This window comes from Vespula pensylvanica, chromosome 1 (genome assembly GCF_014466175.1).
Source record: "Vespula pensylvanica isolate Volc-1 chromosome 1, ASM1446617v1, whole genome shotgun sequence".
Taxonomy (NCBI): domain Eukaryota; kingdom Metazoa; phylum Arthropoda; class Insecta; order Hymenoptera; family Vespidae; genus Vespula; species Vespula pensylvanica.
This window is the reverse complement of record NC_057685.1, coordinates 14,133,092-14,160,513: the sequence shown is the minus strand read 5'-3', so window position 1 is coordinate 14,160,513 and position 27,422 is coordinate 14,133,092. Positions and strand designations below refer to the sequence as shown.

Genomic DNA, 27,422 nt, shown 5'->3' with positions numbered 1-27,422 from the left:
ACGCGAGGATCGGACGCATTTATTTTCCGCGAATATCGTCAGAGCACTTCGAAATGATGATATACGACGATTTTTTTTCTTCTTTTTCTTTTTTTTTTTTTTTTTTGTTATACATAAAAAGAGAGAAAAAATGAACTAAAAGTACATCATCGAACTTAAATATAAAATGTTGATTAAACAAAACCGGTTATGAGTTATAAAATATTTGCTTATATTAATTATTGTCTAATAATTTTTCATCACACACACACACACACACACACATGTGTGTGTGTGTAGTAATTGCAATTACAATTGCATCTGAGAATGGTGCTGCCATCTTTCACGAAGGAGAAGTATTATGTACGACATTCGATAAGGTAGAAAATTTCTTATTAAAATTCACGAAAAAAAAAAAAAAAAAAAAAGAATAATTGCATTATCCGATAATAATTTCGTTAATACTTCGACAATAATTAATTATTATTACGTAGCCCGTTAATTTCGGATTAATCGGATTCGTACAAATCTTCCTCGTCGATGTAATAACACATAATACTTGGAACATAATAATCCTCGGGAAGTCCACAAGCTACGAAACGTTCGCGTTCATCCGGAATATTATTTTCCGTTAATGTACCATCGAGATTGATATCTTTCCCTTCAAACGTCCACGAGTAATTTTGTCCATGTGGAATAAATAACGAAGCACGTTCTTGAATACGTTTAATCGTATCCTCTTCGCAAACCTAAATGAAAAACGTGTATAAAGTCGGAAAAAGATTTCAATATATTCTCAATTTATCAAAGATCAATATAATTAATTACCATTATAACACAACTCGTTTTGGTAAGAACATTGATAATTCTACAAGGTCGTGGATTTTTTGTGAGTTTACCTAACTTATATTTTTCGTCTAACCACCATGGACATTTGTTTAACGGTCGCCAATCTGTAGAAGGTACGACATAATCGGATACATCCGGTATTGGTCCATGTGGACAATATGGTACTGATACACCGGTAACAGGATGAATATAATATTTAATATCATCTCGATTATGATCGAACCAATGACTAATATCTTTTCCTGCGTACGCTATTATAGGTTTTATCGCTCGTGTACATAACCACAATTTACATAAATCAGTCAGATCGTAAACGACGCCGTTACAAGAAACCCAACAATCGTTTGATTTATTGTGTATCGCTACTTCGGTAGGTAAAAAGTATTCGTCAGACTTGAGACTGTCTAAGGTGTTTAATGAATTTTTGTAATCGATAAGAATAGTACTTTCCGAACGATAGAACGACATTTTAAAAAATGAATATATGTACCATTCGTTCGTGTTTGATTCGATTACGTTCACTATACTTACGATTTGAAACTACATACTTATTCGAAACAAAAGTAAAGAGATTCAACTTAGATCCGTTAAACTTGCTTAGCTACCATATTTTTTAACGGTCATTACGTCACTTTAACATCGACAATAATTTTATTTTCATACCACTACGCATTTCGAACGTATTTCATCAGATCCGAATAGTAACAAAATAAGAAAATCGTATCTAACGTTTCAACAAAATGAAGATAAATACATGTCTAGATATTTTTTATAAATCAAATAAATGAAATACCTGTTCACGAAGTTTTCGATCCGGTGCCTCGTAACGAACTACTCGATATTAGCACTTTTCAAATTTTTGCGATTGACTAATTTTAGTACCAATATGTACCAATTGTGACACTGCGATCGGCATACCAGTCGATAACGCAGATCAAATTTTTCAAATGCGTGGCTATTTTAAAAATGTAAGAATTAAAAAAGTATATATAAGAATAATAATAAACCGATACGATTAAATAGTTCGCACTGATTATATTGAGAAATTCATAGCAACGTAATAAATAGAAATTTTATTTCTACGTTTACATAGTCAATCAGTTACATTATTTTAAACGATGCATGATCTTATTGAAAAATATATCGATTGCACGGATCACGTCAGGAGAAGATCGCTATGTACGAAAACCCACTCTCTAAAACTCTAATTACAGCACTGTTCATATTAATTTCTCTTCAGCTTTCGTAGGTGGCGCTCGCGTTTAAGAAGAAACTGCTACAGTATCTACATAACACAAAAAGCCAAACCTTAGAGACAAGATATTTTCTTCTTTTTCACTACTTTCGTAATGGTGCCTATCATTTTAGTGAGCTAGAAAAGGCCTATTTAATAGTGTAAGAATCTATGATTAATATTTGTTTCATTGTGTATGCAAAATTGAAAGTTAAAATATTAATTCGTTTGTGTTTATTAATGTTTCGATATTTTATAACGTTGTATTTAACATAAAGATACAATGTTTATTTAATTGTTTTATTTTTACATTCTATATATATATATATATATATATATATATATATACACATACACATATACATACATATATATACACGCATATATACATAATATACACACATATACATATATATACACACACACATATCTGCTCATGCTTGTTCGTTAATCATTTAAATGACACATGTATAATAATGAAAATTAAGAACAAAAAGAAATCCAAAGGATAAAGAAAAAAAAAAAAAAAGAAAAGAAAAGGTGCAGGGTATTCAGATGTGTATTTACATCCCTGCAAAAGCTTGAGATAGAATATATCTCCTTCTTTGTTGATCCTCCTTCAACAAGAGGAAGGTAAGCATGTCTCTGCCACAGTAGTAATAAACTCAATGGACTAAATCTAGAACAGAGGAAAGAAAAAGAGTCGTATTAATTGGTATAAGGTCTTGTAACGCAAGTATACTTCGAAAGTAGTGATAAATAATAAATGTATTCGACGAATGAAAAGTCTTTAGTTGTGTGGTGCAATGACATAACGAAATCGATCGGTTAAAGGAAAAGAAAATGTGTTTTATTGGTGAAAGAGTTACTCCCGGTCGATAAAGCGATTTTCTCGCGAAGCTTCTGGTATCTTAAAAAATTTCGAGTCGCTAGGTTGGCTCTCCCGTTTACTTGAAGCCTGAAAGCAGTCACTGCATTGTGGCGATTGAATGGCCGCCTCGTCCAGAGTGTGCAGGTTCTGTTTTCCTGTAATTACTTTTACGTTGTGTGATTATATTGTACTCGTCTCAAATATTGCCAATCTGATTTCATTCGGTAAGTCTTTAAGTATATCTTGATTATCGCTTAACGACGCAACCCAAGCAAGTCAGCCGCATAACAGCTCAATACGTCGATCGCATCGAAACGTGCTCATAAAATTACGGTACCGGTGAATTGTTTTTAAGTAATTATTCTCCTACTCCATTTTCATTATTTTCAAGTCACCCTATCGAATGATTACGTATTTATCGTAAGAGGGCGCGTATTTTTCAAAACGAAAATGCAAAGTAGCGCGTTATGTTTTGTGATGTACACTGTACAGTAGTAGTTGTCAGACAGTTCATTATATTCAGTCATATAATGATTAGAATAGATCTGTATATATTCATGCAGATAGACATTAATAAATTCAGAGTTGTTTCCGTTTTTATGCCATTTAAATAAGAACCTTTATACCTTTGCTCGCATAGATTAAAAGATAATAGATTCAACTAAGTTGTAACATTGCTTTTTTGTGTCGATTATGTGATTATTGCTTGAAGATTGAAATATTGGATATCTGTATACGATATGTGGACCTTGGTTTTTTTTACTATTTGATTACATGATCATACTAAATAAATTTCCATGAAATCAATATTATTGTTTATATAAGTTTGCAAAAAGGGAACTATGAAAAAGTTTATAAATATTATTTCACTCGAATGATTCAGAAAAAGATATTTTAAGAACAATAAATGTTTCTATACTATTTTTTTCAATCTTTTACCTTAAATTAAAAATGCATATATATGTATTTAAATATATATGTGTGTGTGTGTGTGTATAGATATATATATATAAATATATATGCATATATATATACATATATATACATATATATACATATATATGCCCACACACATATTATATTTATTTAAAAATAATATTTGAACATCATATAATAAATTTGATTATATAATAGGTCAAGTTGACAGTGTAATAAAGTGATAACCTATTTACAAAAAATTATTCTCATCAAAATTATTATGAAATGAGGTCATATAATTATAATTATACATTTCTTATCTGAAACCAAACTGTTCTCAATAGTATATTTTTAAAAATAAAGATATAAATGTGACATCATGAATTGGCTTTATCAATGTTTTAAAGTAATATTATTTAAAAAATTGATCTTAAACTTACATTTTAAAAACATGTTAATAACCAAGTTTAACCAAAAGTAATAACCACTTTCAATATAAAAGTATTACTCTCCATACAAATATTTTCACATTTATAGATAAGAACGAGCAAATATAATATATCAAAATTTCAATGTATTAATAAATACAGATTAAATCGGCGCGCTTACAATTATTTACATATTTATTATTCATATATGTTTCATAAAAGTTAATCATAAATTTATAAACATATATTATTATATATATTCTTATTGTAGGATTGTCAACATAACAGCAAAGACCATAGCACAGCTGTAAATTTGAAATGGAAAAAAGCGCGGACGGCCCATTGTTTCGCGCAGATAGAAATAATGGAGCTGATGAGGGGGCCATTGGAATATCCTGCATCGATGAACGTGTTGCTATCTTGGATGCAGGTGCACAATACGGCAAAGTGATAGATCGAAAGGTTCATGAGCTTAATATTCATAGTGATATTTTGCCTCTGGACACACCAGCTATCACTCTTCAGGAAAAAGGATATAAGTAAAGATAACAATATACTGAATTTTAATAAAAAAAATTATTAATCGTTTGAGAAATTTAAAATCAAATTTGTTCGTTGTTTCCTTTTTTGTTTATAGAGCTATTATTATCTCTGGTGGACCTAGTTCAGTATATGCAGAAGATGCACCCAGATATGATGCAGATATTTTCCGAATAGGAATTCCTGTATTAGGAATATGTTATGGAATGCAAATGATGAATAAAGAATTTGGGGGTATTATTGTAAGAAAATCAGGACGTGAAGATGGTCAATATTCCATTGAAATAGATACCAAGTGCCTTTTATTTAAGTGTGTACATTTTATTTCAAAGTGACTATTTGAAAATATATAAAATATACCCAATGTTCATATACTTATATTTGATATATTATGCATCAGGGGCTTGGAGAAAGAACAAATGGTATTGCTAACGCATGGAGACAGTATAGACAGGATTGCAGACTGTTTTCGTATTACTGCCAAATCATCAAACTTTATTGTAGGCATAGCCAGTGATAAAATGAATTTATACGGAGTGCAATTTCATCCGGAAGTAGACCTAACGCCTAATGGAAAAATAATGCTGCACAATTTTCTTTACGGAATAGCTGGTCTTACGGGTAATTATACGCTTCGTGATAGGGAAGCACAATGTATTCAGTATATCAGACACGCTGTTGATAATAAGAAAGTTTTGGTAAGTAATATACGTTTTTTTCGTGAATTAAAAGATTCATATAGTAAAGTAAGCAAATTATTGAAGTTGCTACGTAGCGATTATATCGAGATGAAATATTTCTAAAGATATTTAAAAGTGATCAAAAATATAAATGATACATATGCGAAAGTGTAATTGTCAATTGAAATAGAAAAAAAAACGATCATAGTTGTTGGTGAGCGGAGGCGTGGATTCGACGGTATGTGCAGTGCTATTGAACAAGGCACTCAGTAAAGATCAAGTTATCGCGCTGCATATCAACAATGGCTTCATGCGCAAAGGAGAAACGCAATTCGTGGAACAGAGTTTGTCCCAATTAGGAATCAGATTGAGGGTAGTAAACGCTGCACATTGTTTCATGCAAGGCACTACCTCAGTTCCTTTGGATAACATTAATCCAGCCTTGAATGCAAACACTATAAACAGCAAAGGAATTGTTAGTACGGGAACTACTCCGCGAACAAGACTAACAAAAATGTTGTGCGCGACAACCAATCCAGAAGAAAAGCGAAAAATTATTGGGGACGTTTTTGTAAGGGTAGCCAATGAAGCAATTGCAGAATTAGGTTTGAAACCTGAAGAAGTAATCCTTGGACAGGGCACTCTCAGGCCTGACCTCATAGAGAGTGCAAATGCCATGGCGAGTGGTAAAGTCACATTCATATAACTTTATTCATCTACGTTAAAACACCTGTAAAAGCAATGAAGATATTTTAATGATTGATCACAAAAATCAGGTAAAGCTGATGCTATAAAGACGCATCACAACGATAGCGATCTTGTGAGAGCATTGAGAGCACGAGGTCATGTAGTAGAACCTCTAAAAGATTTTCATAAGGACGAAGTAAGACAATTGGGATGCGATCTTGAAATACCAGCGTTACTTGTTTCTCGTCATCCATTCCCAGGGCCTGGCCTTGCCATTCGCATTCTTTGTGCTGATGAACCGTATATGGACAAAGATTTCTCAGAAACCCAGGTAACGTATCACGACGTCCAACTAATATCATTCAATCGCCGCTTACTGATCCATTAAAAAATATATAATCGTTAATTTTGCGCGACAGGTAATAGTTAAAATAATGGCGGAATATGAACAAATGCTACAGAAAAAGCATGCATTATTAAATCGCGTAGAAGGTACGACAAACGAAACAGAACGTCAACAACTTCGAAGAGTTTCTAGCCGTCGTCATATCGCTGCTACACTTTTGCCTATTCGTAGCGTAGGAGTTCAGGTATGTTAATTCTAATTTGAAAAATAATATATTGCATTTAAAAATAATGACCAAAAACGTATGACACGAAGAATTTGTATATGTATATATATATACAGGGAGACTGTAGATCTTATAGCTATGTAGTAGGATTATCAAGTGAAGAAAGTATCTCAGAAGGAGTGGAGTGGGAAGATATGTTGTTCCTTGCGAGATTAATTCCACGTGTGTGCCACAATGTAAATCGCGTATGTTATATCTTTGGACCACAGCTTCATCATCCGGTCACAGACATTACACAGACACATCTTACATCCAATGTGATAGCTACCTTAAGACAAGCAGATCATTTAGCAAATCAGGTTTTGGCTGCAAACGGTTGCATGGGCGTCATCAATCAGATGCCTATAGTTCTAATTCCTATACATTTCGATCGCGATGCCGCTTCTCGAACGCCATCGTGTCAGCGTTCGATCGTGATTAGGCCATTCTGTACCAACGATTTTATGACAGGAACTCCTGCTATTCCCGGAAAAGAATTACCAATTCACGTAAGTGTCGTGTTCTTTGATCGATCTATTTTTTCTTCGTCTGAAATATATGTCGGCTATTACATTGACAATATCATATTTTCTTTCTTAGGTGGTGAAGAAAATGGTGACTGAAATATCTACGGTACCCGGCATTTCGCGCGTTCTATATGATCTAACGCCTAAACCGCCGGGTACCACCGAATGGGAATAGTAAATACTCGTCTCTAACTCACCCCTTTCTATTTTTTCACCACCCCTGCGCGTACCGACTACAAAGTGAAAAATATATTTAAAAAATATATATATTACAAAAATACGTACGAATTCAAGGTTTATGACTTCTTACCGATTTATATGAAACCTTTGAACAATAATCTTGCGAAAAATGCATTATTGATAATCGTACATTATTATGTTATCTAAGAAATGTTACTGTGTTCGATGAAATTAAAGGTAAGTATTATGTTTGCTTGTAAATACGTTTCTTATTAAGCGCATTGTAAAAACATTAATTTATTAAATTCCGGAAATTTATATTACATCGTTGTTATATTTGAAACAATCGCATCTAATTGGTGGTACCATTAGATCGCTGTTGTATTCGATCTGCATATAACATTGAACGTGTTCCACCGTTTTCCTATATATCCCATGCCAAATGCAACTTCCAGTTTTTGTCGTACATCTAAACGGAAGAATATGTAGTAAGTTAATGTATCATGTCCAAAATATTATTTTTATTTAAGTATCAGTCACGAGTGAAATGGTATTTTCTCTTTATTCCCTCCTCCGTTTTCTTACATATACATCTTGTTTTTGCATATAAAACAAATTACTCCCACCTGTGCATGGTTTTCAAGAGAATATGTAAATCTTCGATGCGTTTCTTCTCGGGAAGCATGCTAAGAAATATTGCAAGCGAGAAAAAGTCGATTTCGTTTTCAGTTTTCGAAGCAATCCATGTTTGTATCCGCATTTTAATCTGTAAACATATGCCCTCTTTATTTCTGTTGATGCCCAACTATAATTCCTTATTAACTACATATATATTTGAACATGTTTAAATATTAATATATTGTTATGCATATAGAAATGTACGTTGTTTAATACAACATTACGTATGTTTCTCCATTGATCTATCATAAATTCTAAATAATGCAATTCGTGAATTATTAATATTGATTTTTTAATTAAGTAATATACATTACATGTCCATTCGTTAATAATGTATTGTTTTTATAAATTAACAATCTTTACGTTTATTTATTAGTGCATCCAGTGATAATCAAGTTAAATCATTTTTCTCGTACATTTCGAAATGTATATAATACTATACATGATATATATTCGTAGTAACAATACTATTAGATGAAATTAATATAGCTGTAAAAATTTGACATACTTGTTCTATCGAAAGACTGAAAAATGAATTGACGATATCGATCAACGTCCTTTGATATGTATCCGTAGTTTCCTTATTATTTGTAATAACTCGATTATATGCCAATATCGTTTCGGTTTCATCTACAATATCTTTCTCATTATTAATATTATTTATATCGGATATTAATGTGCTGATTATTTTATCTTCTTTATTATCTAATTTGCTATTTTTTACATTATCACTCTTTTTATCCGTTTCTATTTCGTGTCTATTACTGCGCTCTTTAACTTTCGGCATTGATTTTATATCTTTCTTACTTTTATTTTTACTCGAAAGGACTTTAGAATATTTACCGTTATTTTTTGATTTGGAAAGTGGTCTTGCATTTTTCGCATATTGTAATACACTCCATTGTTTATTGGGATTATTAATAACAGTATTTTTATCAGGCAAATTATTCGTATTTTTTACTTGATCTTCTTTCTTCTTAGCAATGCAATATTGTTGCACATCATGTTGCATATCTGCTGGTAATGCTGCTAAAAAATCAGGATCTACTTGCGAAAATGATACATTTTCTATAGCCGTGCTTTGCTTGATCGATTCTTTCGTATTTTTCTGATGATTTATTTGTTCATTTGATACACCTGCACTGCTGCTAGAATTATTACTATTTTGATGTTCACTGCTTTTATATTGATTAAATATATCATTTCGTATGTCTTCAGGTAATTCCAGTAAGACTGACATATCTAATTCTCGAAGTGGTGGTAATTCAACTTTCGTGTTTTTTCCTGAATTTGGTTTAATTTGTTTGAAGAATTGTTTCTTATGTGTTTGTACATTTTTCAATGTTTTATTCTTATCATTAGTTTCGTTCTTTTTATTTAGCATTGTACTCATTATTTCAGTTCTAATATTGTCTGGTAATTCATTTAATGTGGATTCATCTATTTCTTGCGATAACATGTAAACTTCGGAAGTACCATTTAAAAACTTCTTTTGACAAGTAGAGTGTTGCACGTTATTTTCTTCTATATTTTTATTAGACAATTCTCTTTTAGCTATCTCTGAAGACTGCAAATTATTTTGAAGCGTATTTTCTGCTTTGGAATTTTCTCCCTCTTTCTCATTTGGTTTTGGATTATTAATTTCCATATTTACATTATTTTCTTGATTGGTTTGAATTTGCGATTTGAATTTATTATTCGAAGAGTTTTGTTTTTTCAATTTAGCTTCGAGTATCTCAGATCTTATTTCTTCAGGCAATTCAATTAACACGCTCTCGTTTATATCTTGAGAGGGTAATACAATTATCGAGCGATTAAATGTAGAAGAAGAATTTTGTATTAGGTCAGTTTTTGAATTTCTTGTATCATTATTATTTGGCAAAGTTTCTATGTCATTTATTTTCATGTTTACCGAACCTGAATTATTAAGCTTCAAAATACAATTATTAGTATTAATAGTTGTTGACGTTGTTTCCTTATTAAGAAAAAATGTTTCATTATTTCCGAAATTTCTTTTGTTACTTTGATCATTTATACATTCGTTTAAAAAAAAATTTCTCATCTGAGGTGGTTTAGTTTTATTAATAAAGTTCATCAAATTATTGTCATTAGATTTATTTTTTTGTAGTTCTAATCTAGAGATTTGAATACCTATTCCTCTCATATCTTTAGGTGTCTGATGTAATTGATTCCATATACCAATAATTTCTCTGTAACATAAATTGTCCAATAAAATTTAAATTATTTTTTGATCTTGGATAATCGAATAAATTAAGCAAATAAAGAATTTAAACACTTACTTTGTAATAATGGTAAGATTATCAATGGCTGACATTAGATTTTTTGATTTTGTTATATAATCACAAGGGCCATGACCCATAAACTTCACTGTTTCTACAGGTGCTTCTTTAGCTCTAACCATGAGTTTTAATGTAATACACCTACCTTTTGCATTAGCTTTCTTTAATCTGCTATGTACTTCTACGCATAACTTTTTTAAAAAATCTACTGCTTCGCCATTATTTTCGAATCTAATGCCATAATTGACTTCTGCCGATACGGATTTCCTTACATGTTCTAAATTTAACTTTGTTTTATCAATACCTCGACACGTATTGTACAATAATTCTCCCATTTTTTTCCCAAAGTCTTTCTGTAATGTTCCTAAAGATACCAATCTTAACTCTGCACAAGTATTTATATTCATTTTATGTAACTTTTTTGTGGTTGTATATCCGACTCCTATTGTAACAGATCATTTCATAGACATTAATAAGGAAATTATATTCTTTAGAAACAATAATTAATACTAATTTCATTACCTGGCAAATCCTGTACATTAAATGTGTCAATGTATGAAATAATATTATTATTTTCTAGATACAATTGTCCATCAGGTTTAGCTTTTTTTGTTGCCAATCTTGCTCTTAATTTATTGCTTCCAAATCCTGCTGACACTGGACAACCTGTAGTCCGACTAATTTCGCCTCTTATGATTGTTGCAAATTCCATAGGCATTAAGTGTGATTCTTCAAGTATTTTAGTACAGTTTACATACATTTCATCACAACTTACTGCTTCAATATCTAACGTATACGATGATACTATGTTGTACAAACTATATGATACTTCCTTATAATCTTCAAAATCATATTTTATTGTATATAACTTAGGGCATATCTTTAATGCTTCACCCAAAAACATTCCATTCTTTACACCTGCATTTCTTGCTTCATACGAACATGATGCAATTTCAGAAAAAGAAGTACATTCTTCTTCATCCTGATCATTATTATTCGCGTTATTTGATTTAGTATTAGTGCTTTTATTACCTTTAGCATGCGTCACTGCTACAGGTAATCCTCTTAAATGTGGTCTATTTCTAAGACCTACAGAAACAAAGAAGCAATCCATGTCTATGTGCATTATGACAGGTTCTTGTTTTATTATTGCATTTTCATTTTCTCGAGGAGAAAACATTTCGTCTTCTGATAAGTATGAATCATTGGAATGTTGAGAGTTTTGTTTAGACTCTTTTAGTTTTTTCAATTGTTCTAAACCAGGAAATTTTCCATCGCTTTTATCTCTTAATTCATTTATGTAATCTTTAAATGTTGCTCCCATTGTAGCAATGTGATGTAATCGTGAGTTGTTATAAAATTCTGATATAAATTCTGTATTTTTTGATGAAAGTAATGTTCCTTTTGTTTTAATAGGATTCAAAGAATTATTACTATGTTGATTGAGATCCTCGCTAGTAGTAGCAATATTTAATGCAGCAGATTCGACAGTACTTTGTATTGTATCAGCATTTTCTTTCGTATCATTATTTACATTATGTTTTTTGTCACATATTTCAAATTTTAATTGTGGCTGGCTACCAATACAATTAGTAAGAAGCAAATAATTCTCATAGTTTAGAACTTTCCCAGCTTTGATACTATCCGTTATCCATTCGGGTTTACAAATAGGCATTGGACATTGAGCTTTTCTATACATTATAATTTTAGAATATGGTAAATTTGATGCAATTATATGAGTAGTAATTTTAGGTCGCATGTAATGATGGTATATTCCCCCATATGCCATCATTAACTCTCTTAATTCATCGGCTGTTGGATCCGTATAACCATTTACAAATATAGCTACTCCTTGAAATAAATTCGATGCATTCTTATGCTCTTTTTTTGCTTCTTCATTAAATTGTTCTTCCAATTTTGCTTTCTTAGCTTCCATATAACCACCCTAGAAACAAATTATTTTAATTTGAATATGTCAATGTGTATATTAAGAAGTCGTCATGTTTTTTAATAATATATATATAATTTATAATGTTATATATTATATACATTTACTCTTATATTACAAACTTAATGCTACTATAAAATATGAAAGCAAATAAAAAATATTTATATACCCATTCTTCAAAACCATTTTGGTTCCATTTTTGGATTTTTTTTTTCACTGCCATTTTAATATAAAAACTATAAAAATATTAAACACTATACACTATGCACATATTTAAATCTTTCTATAAAATTTGTTTTACTAATTGCTATATTAGTATTATACATAATATAACAGTATTATGCACATTTTTCTAAATTCAATGTAAAATTGTATTATATAACCTTAACACAAGTCCATGTCTTCTATTTAAATTATGCTTCATATTATCTATCTGTCTCATTTATTATGTATAAAAATATAAATGATAGTAAAATAAGGATTAAAATTCAATTCAAAGCAAATTTTTTTGAAATGTTTATGAATAAATAAAACCATTCTACTCCTATTCGACTTTTATTTATTATTGTTAGAAAACAGTATGTCAGCCATAGTATCGGGTAAAGCTAGGTAAAACAGGATGACCACATACACATCCACATGCAACATATGTATGGACATATATATATATATATATCGTTCTGTATGCTATTATTCTTAATTGATTCATTAGAGAAATACAATACCATGTTGTTGCACTTAATACGTCTATTTTTTTGTTTGTTTTTTATTTTTTTTTATTACAAAATATTAAGGATATTTAGTGGAAAAGTAAAATTATATACATCTGCTTATTATTAAAGCATTTACTTCTGAAATAGTGTACAAAACTGGTAATATATTGTTTGTACTTGCTGTCTTATACATTTTTATATCTTCTTACTATACACCTTTAATTTCTCCTAGATCATTCATTAAAAAAAAACAATAATAAAATATAAAATAAGTATTTCTCAGAAATAAAAACAAAGAATTTACTATAAACGTCAAAAAATAACAAATATATTACATAATATAAAGAGTTGTACCAGACAGACTCATTTACCTGTAAAGAATATTTAAAGAATGTATAGTTTCATTGTTTGATTACAATGAAAGATCCAGTAACTTATTTCGATTTCTGATTGTTACTCTGATTGTACATACATTGATATTATTTTATATTACAGTTTAAAATATTGTTGATATAAATTTTTGTGTTCACATTTAGCCTTACAAATTTTATACAGTCAGGAAATTACAAAATGTGTTTTAATATGAATTAAATTTTGTTTAGAATATATTCACTATGATGATTAATCAAAATAATGAATATTTAATAAAACAGATTCGTAATAAATATGTATATATCTATAAAAAATAGAACAATATTGTGCGCATATAAAAAAATTGTTATATGCTTAGTTGTTATTCAAATATGAATTTCAGTATTAATGGAATTCTTTGAAACATTAATTTACAAATTCTACAAAAAGAAGATAGAAACATACAATTTTATCTATATGTTTATAGTATACATACACTTTGTGCAAGGTATGTGTTATCTTTTATGTAATAAAAAAAAATATATGAGAAATCATTTTTGGTGTCTCTCTATGATCTTTGCATATAATAATACATTACATGAACAATTCTAATCATGAAAAATATCTTCTGTAAGTTTTGTTCAGTTGTTCCAAGAATATAAACGTTAAGACTGTATGAGGACCCAAACGTGCATAATATGGAAGAAAACCTTTCCAAAGTGCGAATGGTCCTTCTTTTGTAATAATTTTATTAAAAACATCCAATGCTCCTGTATATTCTGGTTTTCCATCAATTATTTTCATATTTTGAATTCTAGATGAAGAAAACATATGATCAGACACAACTGGTAAATAACACACATATCTAAAAAGTTGTTCGATATATTACCTCGTTTTGGCAATATCTACAGGCATAGATGCAATGGTTGTAACGATACCCGAAATCATGGAGCATATCAAATGCAGTGTAATATTTTCTTTAAAACGACCTATTTTAAAATAAAATTAAAAAAATTAACACATATTGCAGATATTGAAGTAAATGAATTATTGTTATACATTTTTAGGATGTACCTGTCTCAAGTAACATTTGTTTTGCTTGAGAGTATGAAGCTAATTGAGCTGCATTCACAACCATTGCACGGCCCATGGTTGGAACTGCGCCTCTCCATAATGTAAATAATCCTTCTTCTTTAACTATACGAAATATTGCATCAAACACATTTTTGTAATTACGTCTTTGATCTGAAAATAATTAGCACATTAAAATTATGAGACTGAGACTGATTCCAGCAACTTATCAAACAATGATTTACCAGGTGGTAGTCTACCGTCAGCAGTCATTCGTATTAATGTTAATTCTGCAGGTGTACCTACGAATGAACCTATACAACCTGCAATCATTCCTAAAGCTGCTTTTACAATAAACTTTGGTTGGCCCTCTTTTCTAAATATATCAAGATAATAAATAACTATAATTAGTTAAATTCATTTTTATATATAAAATACATTTAAATTAATAACTTATTTAACTAAATGCTTCCATATATTATACTTACGAGGCTGCTTCGAAAAGCCAAGTGTACACTCCTAGCCTAACAGTCGTATATGTTGCTTGCCTCAATAAACCGGCAGATAAACCATTATAAAAAGCAAGTATACCTTCATTTTTAAGAATGCTGGTTGCAACGGCAAATGTTGTAGTTTTTTGTCCACTTAATTGCATCCTGTTTTTTATTAGATCTAATGGTTGTACAAAGAAAGTTGCACCCATTCTATAATTATATAAAAAAAACTTTTATCATTACACTTAAATGCATCTTATCTTATATCTAAATTATATTTTATAAATTTTTATCAAATAAAATGATATAAACGTTATAGAAATAAATATTTAATAAATTGTAATTTATTAAAAAATAGCTGAAAGAGCTGAAATTTTTTATCTTTTATTCAGAATTATTTAGAATTAGAAACATAAAATATTTCTTAATCGTTTAAATTTTCAAAAATACCAACTAGTTTAAATCTTCATGGTTGGATACATTTTTATTTATAGCCTAAATTGTTGAGAAATGCAAGGGTACAAATTTCAAATTCTTTTACGTCACTTCATGATATCAACGCGTTTTATTAAGAGTTAAAAATAATATAATTTGTTTTCCTTTGGGCGTGAGCAATAATTAATGATTTGACCTCTGAATTCATTATCGCCGATTTTTTGAATAATACAACAATTATTGATGGAAGCAGAAAATGAAAATAACTTGTCTCTCTTTATAAAAACAAGATATAAATATATAAAATATTAGAATAGATAATATAATAGGAAAAATAATTTGAAAATAAGCAATAAAACATTTTGAAAAAAGAATTATTAGTACAAACCCAGAAAGACCACCGATGGCGAATTTGACACTATTTGGTATAGGTTTTTCCTCACTCATTTTAATTTCTTTATTATCTCCAAATAACGTTAAATATCAACAAATAAACATGTATGTGTTAAATGAACGGACAACTTTTCAAAAAAATTATTTCAAACCATTAAGATTTCTTAGACAGTACACGGATTTACACACGTTTTTGGAATGGATTATGATTAATATTTAAAGAGAAAAAAAAACTAAGAGACCATTTTCGAGGCGCCTCAACGCATTTGAAGTATCTTAATTCCGTGTACTGAACGATGAAACGTGTTGGACTATGAAGCAATGATCAGTAGATATTCAATTTATTTTCCATATTTTTAGGTCATGTAAATTGTAGATAATTTTCTATACTCCTGGCGCCATCTGCTCGGCATATTCAACTAATAATTCAAAACTCTCTAGATAAAAAAGTTGAAAAAATCGATTCGAATATTCATACTATTATCTATGTGTATGATTTATTATAAATGTATGATTTATAAGAAAAAATTATATATAATTTAAACGTTATTTCATTATTAATCATTTTCATTGGAACAATGTACGATGAATTTAATATCTTAACTTTTTAAGTCCTTTAACTTTTTCACTCACGATAACTGTATCGAAAGAGCCAATCAGCATCTTTGTATCCGCGCATTAATACCATTATTCCAAACCAAATTGCTTTTAGTTCGACAGTTGGTAAGATATCAAGACGAACGAATAAATTACTATATTATAATCTCGTTATATTTATACAACAAATATTTTATTTTACCATTTATCTCATTAATTATAAAGATAATTCGTTGAAATTTAATTTCATTGATTAAAATTTTCAAAAATAATATCAACGCAAATGATACGAAGGGAAAAGCGTAAAATGTATTACGCGTGTGTCGTTTGTCATTTTTTTTTTCTGTTAATCCTTTTTCAAGAATATATATTTATAACCTTTATCCGTTTATCCATTTTGCATCAAAGCAATACTTAAAATTTCTTTTTATATGTGTGTAGTTTGTAAAGGAGAAGTTCGAGTTTCAAAATACAATGTGTGAAATAGAATAAAGGATTACATGTTGTGCGCATGCGCCGTAAGTGTTAATTTTCCAATAGTTCTCGTCAAACATCATTAAGTAAGTTTTTTTTTTTCGTTTGTATGTTACTTAATATGAAACGTGTGTGAGTGTGCGTGCGTGTATACATATACATACATATATATATATATATGAGGAATATATTATATAGTTCTTATATTACTCCTGCGATTTATTTATGCAATAATTCGTAATGCGTTTACAGAACAAAGGAATCAATTATATGATGCACACTGTACAATCAGCATCCAAGAATATTTACAATTTACATAAACGTTTCGTAATAGAGGTAAGCTAGACTTAGTTTACTCCGTGAATCGCCATAATTACTTTTATAATCGCATCGATGAAATAAAATAAAGTATATTTAATTAATAATCTTAAATAAATAACATAGACGTATTCTTTTTACAAGAAATTTTGCAAAATTATAGGCACGCAAAGAGGAGCTACGTAGTGTCTCTCTCGCAACGTATATATGCTTTTAAAAAATATTATATCTCCGAACCGCAAAATTCCAAATTGCAGTAGATTTAAGAAATTCATTTCTTACCGTCGATATAATAAATACATTTTTATATTTTAGAATTATATATCTTTTTTTTTTTTTTAAGAATTTGTACAATATCCGTATTCTTTTAGCCAATTTCCAATCGATATGTACCAAACAGATGATCATTTATACTCTCGTGGATATATATGCTCAAACTTTTTTAACGAAATTTGTACTCATCTTAAATTATCAAAACAATTTTGCATTTTGGTTAAAATCGATCTCGCACGATCGATTTTCGATAAAATCTCGAATTAAAATAACAATTCTATATTCGAAAAAAGTCGCAACGAAATTTAATAGAAATAAAATGTTATAATCGGCGTGTTGATCACTCGAATAGAATTTTTTTTTTCTTCTTTTCCTTTTTTTTTCTTTAATCATTCCGCTAGACAATGTGTATGTGTATATGTGTATGTGTGTATGCGTATGTGCCGTGGTTATCGATCCCATAGAAATCGTTTTAAAAGTATTTCTGTTACAATATGTGTTGTGAAAAAAATAAGTTATTTTCTTTTTTTTTTTATATTTAAGGCCGTCGATTCAAATATTTTCTAACTAGATCAGATAAAAAATTTATGATAAAAAATTTGATAGAGTTAAGCTAAAAATTTCATAACTTTTTTCAATACTTTTCCCTTAACGTAAACTTATAAATTAATTTCATAGATGGGACAATATTAGATACACCACATATATCTATATATATATACATTAACGTTTTCCATAACGTTTGTTATTAACATTCTTATTTTAATCGTACTTTACAACAGCAATACAATGCTGCGAAGAATACTTTGATCATTAAAAAATCTTCCAAGAAGGTCATTCAAGTTTGTGGACGAACAGTAAGAAATAACTTAACCCTTTCGATTCTTGTGCTTTCATTATTCTTTTCTTTTCTTTTCTCACTCTGATAAATTCGTGTTCTTGTATGCGACATTTAATCATAATTCGGTGGGTAGTAGTGTAAAAACTACGAGTAGAGGAGACGAAGTATACAGATTAATACTATAAGAGTAGCTTTTTTTGGATCATAGTGTGAGGAGCATAGAAACAGTATAACAAAATATATGAAATATTTATAAAACAGCTGCTTCTACCATGACTTGTGAAAATTTGACAAACGACGAACAACGACGATTTTTTTTTAGACGAAATTGTTATTATTATTATTTATTTATTTATTTATTTATTTATTTATTTATTTATTTATTTAATAAAGACATTGATTTTTTTCTTATGTGTACCACCGATCGATATAACGAGTAAGTTCTCTCTCATTTTCATTTCATTTTAATTGTTTCCATTTAATTTCCAAAATTATTACGCAATTTGCGATATATTTTCTTTGACTTTCGAAAATTGAGTTTTCATTTTAATACATAACAATTGGAAAAATCGACATCGAATTTTCACAAGTGACGACGAAGTCGAACAAATACGGTAGTGCATGGCCAAAAGCCGTGCCTTATCACATATGTATCTTCGATATCTCTTTATTATTTACACCGACGTTTTCATTCGATAAATATTACTTAAAATTACTAGATATTACGCGTATCAATGTTAGTTATAACTTCATACGATACACTAATATGTTTCAAACGATTCGTACGAGACGTTTCATGCTCGTCAATGTTTTAAATTTTCTTTTATTTTCTTCTTTTTATTATTTTTTTTTTTTTCTTTTTTTTTTCTCTCTCGTCATCGTTAACCAACTGTCTCCAAGAGAGACGATCATCGTAAAAGAGATTTCTACATCTCAATAATTATTTATAATTATTCTAAAATTGGACGTCGGAGGAGTATACATTGAAAAGAATTGTGCTCGTTATTGCTACGCTACTATTACAATGTCGTCAAAGGACTAATCGTTTGATACGATTTACACGTTAAATTAGGCGACGATCGATACGTACTTTTCTCTTTTCTTTTCTTTTCTTTTCTTTTCTTTTTGTCCCTCATATATACGAAAACTTTCCTTGACCATATCATCGATTCTTTCGTTCTCATTCTCCTTTTCTATATCCTTTAACAACCTTTCCCAAAGTGTATCGCACGTTTTCTTTTTTCATCATCGTCTTCTTCCCTTTTTCTTTTTCTTCTTCTCACTAACTACGTTCAATCGATCACAGCAGTACGCGTATGGAATGATTCAAGCAAAAGAGTTTTGACGGATAAAAAAGACAAGTATCAACGTATGTGTGTGTACCTACATACGTACAACTATCCAAACTAATTTCGCTAATCGTTTAGCTTAGAAAAACGATACCTTCTTTTTCTTTCCCTCGAGAAAAGTAAAGGTTATATAATATATTGACCTCGCAAAGAACCATTTGTTCCCCTTTTATCGCTCGAAATATAATGTAGAACACTTTCGTGGAGAAGGTCTATCATAATGACAAATATAACAGCGTCCGTTCATAGTCTTTGGAATACATACATATATATATAGAATTTGATATGCAGGATGTCTCATGATCATTTATCTTTTACGATCGATATGTTTCAATGCGTTTGTATGTATGTGTATGTACGATGATATCTGCTAAAAATCGCTGATATCTTGAGAATAGAAATACAGAGAGAAAGAGAAAGAGATAGAGATAGAGATAGAGATAGAGATAGATAGATAGATAAAGAAAGAGAGAGAGAGAGAGAGAGAGAGAGAGAGAGAGAGAGAGAGAGAGAGAGAGAGAGAAATGGATAGATAAATAGATGAAGAGTAGTAAGATAGAGGCACGAACGAACAAAGAGCTTAGACTCGAAGATAGTAGAAGACTTTGACTGACGATTCGTGTTACGTGCTTCACATAACACTCAATATACATATCTCATAAACATCAAAAAGAGATTTCACTTGTCGAACTTTGGAATTTTTAAAGAAGCAACGTATTCTCTCGATGATTTAGCGAGTTAGGCGAAAGATCCTCGTCGAAAGCGATAGAAAATATATATCACAGAAAATATTTAAAACGCATCGTTCTCTTTTTTCTTTTTTAATTTTTTTTTCTTCCCTTTTCTTTTTCTTTTAATTTAATTTAATTTAATTTAACTTAATTTAACTTAATTTAACTTAATCTTATTTTACTTTATTTTATTTCGTTTTTCCTTTGTCTTTTTCCTCCTTTTCTATTTTTATTTTTCCTAACTTGTAATATTAATCTACCCACAATTATTCGAATAGATCGAATATAGATCGCGTTAAAATCTTTTAATCAAATGCTCTCTGTCCCTTTGAAAAAATAAAAAAAGAAAAATAAGAAATAAAAAAAAAAATAAAAATAAAAAAAAAGAGAAGACACAGATGGGACCGATATTCGATGATAAAATTGACAGAACGTTGCGGACGTTCCGTGTTTAAAGTTGATTTTTCAAAATTTTTTTTTCATTTTTTTTTTCTTTCTTTTTTTTTTTAATCCGTTCACTTTCTCATTCGATTTTTTTCTCGCGTCACTGACCAAACGCAAACTGATGCATCGCATTACACATCACGAACGGAAACACGGAACGTGTTTTAGTCGGAAATTCTTCTATGATCTTGACGATCATACTCCTCGATTTCTGCTCAGCTATCAAACGGATCGAATTTCAAGGAGCGTGATTCCGGAAGTTGATGAAGGGCATTAAACGCTTGATAGAGAGACACATTGTCCGCGTCACCGGCGCTGAACCGATGAGACAACTTGTTTTCTGAATCCCACGTTGCATGCGAGCTTCGATAGGTTCGAGAGACGTGCCTATTCTCACAATCATTCTCGAAGACGCAAATCTCGTTATCTGGAAATACAATATTCGATCGATTTTTTCCTTTTCTTCTTCTGTTCTTTCTTTTTTTCTTTTTTCATTTTCTTTTATTTGTCTTACTCTCAAAGAATTATATTTGTCGAGTCTTACAGAGGAACGTTTTATCAAAATCGATTTCCCAGTTTTCATTTCGATGAAATTTCAACGAAATTGGTATAATCCATTTGATAATAATTTATCGAAAAGGTAAAGAGGATGATGATTGGCATTGGATTTAAAAGTACTTACGCTGAGATTGGGACGGTGATTGAGGTGGTGTACCTGCTAACGGGGATAAGGGTTCGTAAGGTGGTGGTGGTGGCGAAGACGGTGATTGTGTCGGAGATGATGGTTGTAACGTAAGGAGTAAATCAGGCTCAAGACCTAGTATCATTAAAACACGATCAGGATTTCCTCGAACCCAAACTTCAAACATATCGACTGGCCAATCTGTTTGAGTAGTGGCTTCAGCTAATCTCGCTGGTGGATTCCAACAGATCGCATCTGGTGGATGAGAGGAGCTTCTTGCTAACATTCCGCTACCACGACTAGCTGGTCTTGGTAAATTAGGGTTGCTTTGTGGCGAATAAGCCAACATTTGTAGAGCATGAATGGCATTTCTTACCTATCGAATAAGAAATTTTTCGTATCGTTAAATCCATCGTTTTCAATTTTTATTCATTGCATGGAATGATGAGACTCAATTGTTGTTGTTGTTGTTATTATTATTATTATTATTATTATTATTATTATTATTTTTAACCTACTTCGCAACTCAGAGTAGCAACGTCTTGATGCAACGTGGAAACTTGTGTATCCAATCTTTCCACGGAACCACGAATATGTTCCTCCATAGATTCTTGAGCGATTATTTGTGCTGTCCTTCCTCTCACTAAAACACCCCTGCCTCTTCTTCCTTCTCTATACTCGTCTCTGATATATAAATGATAAGAAACGTGAAAAATGTTCATGCATATATATCTACGACACTCTCACACACAAACACACGTATATATTTACTCATAAAAAAAGCTTTACCTGAATTTAGCATGTCGTGGTGATGACGTATGCAATGGTGATTTATTCGGTGGCGAGAGGGGTGACGTTTCCCCTTCTTCAGGTACATTTTCGTCATCCTCGCTAATCGACGGCAATGTTAACGATGGACCGTTCATGTCTGACTCCTGCTGATAATAAAACACTCATAAAAAAATCATGCATAACTTGCAGATAAAAAGAATAGAAATCTATTTTAAAATTTCCTTTCTTTCCCCCCCCCTCTCTCTCTCTCTTTCTCCTAACTTTGTCATCGAAAGTTTGCATATTGAAACAGCTTACCTCAGCTTCGTAACCTTCGCGTAAATTATACGTTAGATCGTGTTGTATATCATGTGCAAATTCGTGCTGATACTCGGGATAAAGACGGAGAACTTCAACCAGGCCTTGCATGTGTATACACTTTAGGTCGCAATAAGTCAAAGCTTTGACGTCGCAACTGGATTTCACAACAACATCAGAACCTCCAGATCCACCACCTCCAGTTCCTCCACCGTTGTTTCCATGCTGCAGGTGAACATTTATATCGCAGCCTACTAAGTCACCCTTTCCTTGAATAAACCCGATTATTTTCATTAGTTGTTTATACAAAAGAGAACGTTATTATTCGCGTTACATTGTTATATAGCATAGAACGTTGAACGTTCATTTTTTAACGGAAAGAACATTTTTTTTTTTTTTTTTTTTTTTTTTTTTAGAAATTAGTAAAGAACGCATTTTGAGTTTTACCTAAAATCGCAACGACCATACTATTTTGAACGACTTCCATGGAACCGTTGCAAAGATAATAAATATAAGAGAGAGCATCTCCTTTGTGAATAAGAAACTCTCCGGGAGCGCAGAAGTTGCTTCTAATGTGTAGAGAAAGCAGTTTAAGACAACCTTGAGAAGCAGCTTCGAATATTGGTAAGCTTAAGATTTCTCTGTGCAAGTGCATCGAGACGTCTCCTCTAAGTTCTTCAGGGAATTGTTTCAGCGTCTGGAAAGTGTTTAATATATTTAATATCGTTGACTCTCGATCGTTTTCATGAAGTTTTCCTACCGAAATTATTATAGCGAGTTCGAAGTCTCGAATAACTATCTATCTCGTTAATTTATCTCGTTATAAGTTTCGTATATACGTAAGGTGATCGATAATATTACCTCGTGTATGTCGATGCCATGATTCAAAGACCACATCGTTTGAAAGTAATCTTGCATTCGTTGCTTCAATTCGTCGGGAATCTGATGAAGCACCAAAAAGTCCTTTAAATCTCGCAATTTCGTTTGATAGAGCGATCTTCTCGAATACATTCTTTGAATGATTGCCGTGACGTTACCGAAAACGACAGCATGCATCAGAGCTAAATTGAAAAGGATCGAAAGAATTTATATATATATATATATATATATATATACACATACATACATATGTTTTTTGTTTTTTGTTCGACAACAATGATTCGACGATGTGAATTTTAAGAAAATTTCAACTAACCACCGATTAGCATCGTGCAAATGGAAAAAAATTTTTCGGAAAATGTATTCGCCGAAACGTTTCCAAATCCAACGGAAGTCAAACTGCTACAGGTGAAGTATAATGCCGTGATATAGCTTTCCGTGTGCGTTACATTTTGCACGGAAATTTTTAAACGTTCCGCGAGAGCATGTATCCAACCTAGAACATATGAGATCGATCATCGTTCGTTATCGTTTAGGTACTTATCTTTTATGCTTTCTCTCTTATAAGGTATTATACCCAGCTAGTTACACGACTTATGTTAGTAATCAGATCACAAATATTAATCGCGAATGAAATTGAATCATCAATTTTTATGATAGCCCCTATTATCGACAAAGTCGTTGGTAATCCGAGTAAGTTTTTAATCCCATGTTCTTCCTATTGATATCCTTCTTCTCGTCGTAGATTAAGTTTTAAACGTATCCTAGAACGTTTTTATTTTATTAATGTTTCACCCTATACCTCTTCTCTATGATATTCTAAGGTCGTTTTTTCAAGTTAAAAAGTTACACAGGTAACTTCTTGAATACCATCTATTTCACCTTACGGTATCCCCTTTATTTTGAAAAAAAAAAAAAAAAAAAAAAGAAAAAAGAAAGAAAATAAACTTGAGGAATACGTTTACATAGGGTGTGAACTATATCGCCTTTGTTTGTTCAAGTTCACCTTTTCCCTTCTCTATCCTTAGAATCGTATTCCCTTAGGTGCTAGTATGTACACGTGCAAACAATCTCTCATGAGATAATTTGAATTTATTTTATTAAAAAGTTTTTCATTGAACGTACTCGATTCGTGGTCGTTCGATTCATGGTCATTCAATTTAATGGAAAAATGAAATTTTATGACATTTCATATGACCTTTGTAGAAACAGCGAAAGACTTTCTTCTTTTTCTTTCTTTATAACAAGTAAGAACTTTCGAAGCGAGAGGAAAGAAATTTGTTGCAGGCAAAAAAAAAAAAAAAAAAAAAAAAAGAAATTGAAAAATTGTTTTCGCTCTTTTAAAGAAAATATTTCGAAAAACTTATGTAAACTTATATTTCAATGATTTTAGTTATGACATTAGATACAATTTCGTCGTTGAAAAGATTTATTCGATATATAATAATTTATTCGATATAAAGTAGAAAAAGAAAATACAGTTAGTTTGACTTACCAAGGTCCCATTCCTTGTCGTTTCGTAATCTTTCCTTTTCGGCTATGACGAACCAAATACAGGCGAGCCAATGGGCGACCAGAATAAAAAATAACATCAGCATCGTCAAGATAACAGCACTGTATTGCGAGTACCTGTCTATCTTTTGTAACAAACGAGCCAGCCTAAGTAATCTGGTCAATTTCACTAGATGAATATTACCGTGTCCTGATTCCTGTGATAAAACGAGAAGATGCTATATTAAAATCGTTTTTTTTTTTTTTTGTAATATTATTAATAATATTAATGATTCAAAAGATAGAATGAATTAATTCTTAATTAGATTTATCTTTTAATAGAATATTTCATATATATGTATGTATGTATGTATATGTATATATATAAGTAGTTTCTATAATGGATTGCAACCGAGCTAGTTCAAATGAATACAGATAACAGGTTAGAAGCGTATGCTATCGATCAAGATATTTATTAAAGGTAGGTAAATTACTGAAGATACGCTCGACGGATATTTGAAATTAGCATAGACCGCAAATCCGATGGGGTTGTAACAACGGACTGTGAAATTACCTCATCTGTCTGGTATTTCGTTATTATCCGTAGAATAATTATATTCTACTTATAAAAAAAAAAGAAAAAACAAAAGAAAAAGAAAAAAGAAGGGATTACAGCGTGGAATTGCACGAGAAATTAAAAAATTTTCTTGTCGAATTCTTTCAAACGAATCACGTTCATTATGTTCTTCTATTTATACAACAATGAGAATTGAAATAACTATTGTTTGTCGATTGTTCCATTTTCCTTCCTCCTCGGGCTGAGGGAGTCGAGTAAGAAAAAAAAAAAAAAAAAATATCGTGGTTTATATTACGAAGTAAACAAGAGATCATCACAGCTGTTAAAAATGACAGTATCGTTCTCCAAGCGTATATATGATATTATTGAACAATATCGATCGGAGATTGTATTTTCGTGTATTCGCAAAATAACTGCATAGCTATGATTTACGATAAAAGCAAACACGTTAATCTTCGTTATTGCAAAGTCACGAAAGAAATGTTAGCTTAAGGCGGTTTCAATAAATTCCTGAATCGATGACCTTTCCCTCATTTTCTTTTTCTTTTTCTTTTTTTTCCTTCTTCTTCCTCTTTTTTTTTTCTCTATTTCTTCCTCTTTTTATTTTCAACGACTGAACCGTAAATCGAATTTTGATAAGGCAACAAAATGAAATTTTCCGTACCGTTACTCGAGAGTATTCAAGATTATCGTGGATACGTCGTTGCGTTTGAATTTTATCTTGTAGTCGACGACAATGGATATAATTGCGAGTCCTCGCTCGAGTCTTTCGAACTTATAAAGAGTAGTGATTGAAGCATTCAATCGTAGGAAATGTCATTTGATGAATTTCCGGTTGCATACCGGCTCGTCGCCAGTAGAAAAAAAAGAAGAAAAAAAAAAGAAGAAAATAGAACTTGACTAAACTGAATGAACGAAGAAAAGTCGGATGAACGGATGAACGGATGAACGAACGGACGAACAAACGAACGAAGAAATAAATCAATGGATCAAAAAGAAATGGATATTGCATTGCAATACGTTGTTCTTTGATAAACGAAAGCCTTACATCATTTTCTAAAAACGTTTTTTATTTTTTTACTATCACGAATTTTGATTTGATCGAATGATATACACATATCTTATATTCGATTCGATTTAGCAGCTTTGTGAACTTTTCAAACGTTTCTTCGAATTGGTCTCGTTATTCCTGAGAAATTATAAAAGAACTGGAATTCACGAGAAATATAGAAAGTAGTAGTAATAATGTTCTATGCATTCAACACATCGTTCACTGATGAGATTCCAATTTCTGCATGCGAAATCTCAGCGTATTGATATCGATATCGTTTATGGGTCATAGATTTGCGATGAAATTTCTCTGGTCACGTATCTAACTTAAGAGGAATATTCTTCATTTCAAAAGCTCACGAAGATAAATTTCTCTGTATTGAAACTACATGATACATATACATATATATGTGTGTGTGTGTGTGTAGATTTTATCTCGTTTAAATTCTCATTTACAACGAAAACATAAAACTTTCGACGATGGATTTTCGACGAGCATTCGTCGTTTATTATGCCGCAGATTAATGCATTAACACAGCGTCTCTCAACTCCCTTTTTACGATCGTGCGGCTCAATAAATTTATTTTCGATGATACCGTCGATCAGATGTTTATAATATACAATTTAAAAAAAATCCAGTAAACTCGAGTCACCGTATATTATTTTAAAGATACGACTATTACTGCAATATTCTCGCAAATATTCATAAGAACATTTTACGAGAATCATCTCTAAATCTC

General features: G+C 30.8%; 5 protein-coding genes across 18 annotated transcripts in view; 1 reads left to right on the top strand and 4 right to left on the bottom strand.

Moving 5' to 3' along the window:
* Positions 1–452: 452 nt before the first annotated feature.
* Positions 453–1,296, bottom strand: LOC122633320 (cytochrome b5 domain-containing protein 1). Its single transcript, XM_043821098.1, has 2 exons — positions 808–1,296; positions 453–728 (listed from the first exon to the last, which is right to left on the bottom strand). The coding sequence occupies exons 1-2, from the start codon at positions 1,294–1,296 to the stop codon at positions 489–491; spliced, it is 729 nt and encodes a 242-aa protein (XP_043677033.1). The 3' UTR covers positions 453–488.
* Positions 1,297–2,077: 781 nt separating this feature from the next.
* On the top strand, positions 2,078–7,604 carry LOC122634735 (GMP synthase [glutamine-hydrolyzing]). 4 transcript variants are annotated; one of them, XM_043823985.1, is made up of 9 exons: positions 2,078–2,223; positions 4,551–4,818; positions 4,917–5,129; positions 5,220–5,517; positions 5,708–6,185; positions 6,276–6,517; positions 6,606–6,776; positions 6,875–7,306; positions 7,398–7,604. In XM_043823985.1, exons 2-9 carry the CDS (start codon positions 4,598–4,600, stop codon positions 7,497–7,499), a joined length of 2,157 nt encoding a protein of 718 aa, XP_043679920.1. In that variant the 5' UTR covers positions 2,078–2,223; positions 4,551–4,597; the 3' UTR covers positions 7,500–7,604. The 4 variants fall into 4 exon arrangements, with proteins under 4 accessions (XP_043679920.1, XP_043679938.1, XP_043679909.1 ...); XM_043824003.1 differs by lacking the exon at positions 2,078–2,223 and adding an exon at positions 2,711–3,077; XM_043823974.1 differs by lacking the exon at positions 2,078–2,223 and adding an exon at positions 2,711–3,157.
* Positions 7,605–7,773: 169 nt separating this feature from the next.
* LOC122634758 (DNA repair protein REV1) lies at positions 7,774–12,982 on the bottom strand. The gene is made up of 7 exons (XM_043824040.1): positions 12,814–12,982; positions 12,600–12,666; positions 11,005–12,427; positions 10,483–10,924; positions 8,691–10,392; positions 8,131–8,270; positions 7,774–7,973 (listed from the first exon to the last, which is right to left on the bottom strand). The coding sequence occupies exons 1-7, from the start codon at positions 12,852–12,854 to the stop codon at positions 7,820–7,822; spliced, it is 3,969 nt and encodes a 1,322-aa protein (XP_043679975.1). The 5' UTR covers positions 12,855–12,982; the 3' UTR covers positions 7,774–7,819.
* A 278-nt stretch (positions 12,983–13,260) lies between these two features.
* LOC122634752 (mitochondrial 2-oxoglutarate/malate carrier protein-like) lies at positions 13,261–16,230 on the bottom strand. Of its 2 annotated transcripts, none has more exons than XM_043824017.1 (6): positions 15,883–16,230; positions 15,054–15,269; positions 14,811–14,941; positions 14,569–14,739; positions 14,384–14,483; positions 13,261–14,308 (listed from the first exon to the last, which is right to left on the bottom strand). In XM_043824017.1, the coding sequence occupies exons 1-6, from the start codon at positions 15,939–15,941 to the stop codon at positions 14,107–14,109; spliced, it is 879 nt and encodes a 292-aa protein (XP_043679952.1). In that variant the 5' UTR covers positions 15,942–16,230; the 3' UTR covers positions 13,261–14,106. The 2 variants fall into 2 exon arrangements, with proteins under 2 accessions (XP_043679952.1, XP_043679961.1); XM_043824026.1 differs by lacking the exon at positions 15,883–16,230 and adding an exon at positions 15,514–15,630.
* A 3,983-nt stretch (positions 16,231–20,213) lies between these two features.
* LOC122634691 (potassium voltage-gated channel subfamily H member 8) overlaps positions 20,214–27,422 on the bottom strand; it is a 77,663-nt gene continuing 70,454 nt past the window's right edge. For 8 of the 10 annotated variants that reach the window (XM_043823909.1, XM_043823902.1, XM_043823892.1 and 5 more), the window contains exons 8-16: positions 25,060–25,273; positions 23,881–24,060; positions 23,547–23,746; positions 23,133–23,382; positions 22,686–22,954; positions 22,386–22,534; positions 22,115–22,280; positions 21,597–21,972; positions 20,214–21,341 (exon numbers count right to left, since the gene is read on the bottom strand). In XM_043823909.1, coding sequence (XP_043679844.1) covers positions 21,130–21,341; positions 21,597–21,972; positions 22,115–22,280; positions 22,386–22,534; positions 22,686–22,954; positions 23,133–23,382; positions 23,547–23,746; positions 23,881–24,060; positions 25,060–25,273 — 2,016 coding nt within the window. In that variant the 3' untranslated portion in view covers positions 20,214–21,129. The remainder of the gene's footprint in view (positions 21,342–21,596; positions 21,973–22,114; positions 22,281–22,385; positions 22,535–22,685; positions 22,955–23,132; positions 23,383–23,546; positions 23,747–23,880; positions 24,061–25,059; positions 25,274–27,422) is intronic. The other 2 variants (XM_043823926.1, XM_043823917.1) reach the window with 2 other exon arrangements.

Bases quoted from the DNA above. Each gene is read 5' to 3' on its own strand.
- LOC122633320 (XM_043821098.1), bottom strand. From the start codon at position 1,296: ATGTCGTTCTATCGTTCGGAAAGTACTATTCTTATCGATTACAAAAAT. The intron at 729-807 runs GTAATTAATTAT...TTTTTCATTTAG, and splicing joins AAACGAGTTGTGTTATAATG to GTTTGCGAAGAGGATACGAT.
- LOC122634735 (XM_043823985.1), top strand. From the start codon at position 4,598: ATGGAAAAAAGCGCGGACGGCCCATTGTTTCGCGCAGATAGAAATAAT. The intron at 5,130-5,219 runs GTGTGTACATTT...ATTATGCATCAG, and splicing joins ACCAAGTGCCTTTTATTTAA to GGGCTTGGAGAAAGAACAAA. The intron at 5,518-5,707 runs GTAAGTAATATA...AAACGATCATAG, and splicing joins TTGATAATAAGAAAGTTTTG to TTGTTGGTGAGCGGAGGCGT.
- LOC122634758 (XM_043824040.1), bottom strand. From the start codon at position 12,854: ATGAAGCATAATTTAAATAGAAGACATGGACTTGTGTTAAG. The intron at 10,925-11,004 runs GTAATGAAATTA...CTGTTACAATAG, and splicing joins TAATGTACAGGATTTGCCAG to GAGTCGGATATACAACCACA. The intron at 8,271-8,690 runs GTATGTCAAATT...ATATGTTTACAG, and splicing joins TCAGTCTTTCGATAGAACAA to ATTAAAATGCGGATACAAAC.
- LOC122634752 (XM_043824017.1), bottom strand. From the start codon at position 15,941: ATGAGTGAGGAAAAACCTATACCAAATAGTGTCAAATTCGCCATCGGT. The intron at 15,270-15,882 runs GTTTGTACTAAT...ATATAATTATAG, and splicing joins GCCATCGGTGGTCTTTCTGG to AATGGGTGCAACTTTCTTTG. The intron at 14,309-14,383 runs GTAATATATCGA...TTCTTCATCTAG, and splicing joins GTAGATATTGCCAAAACGAG to AATTCAAAATATGAAAATAA.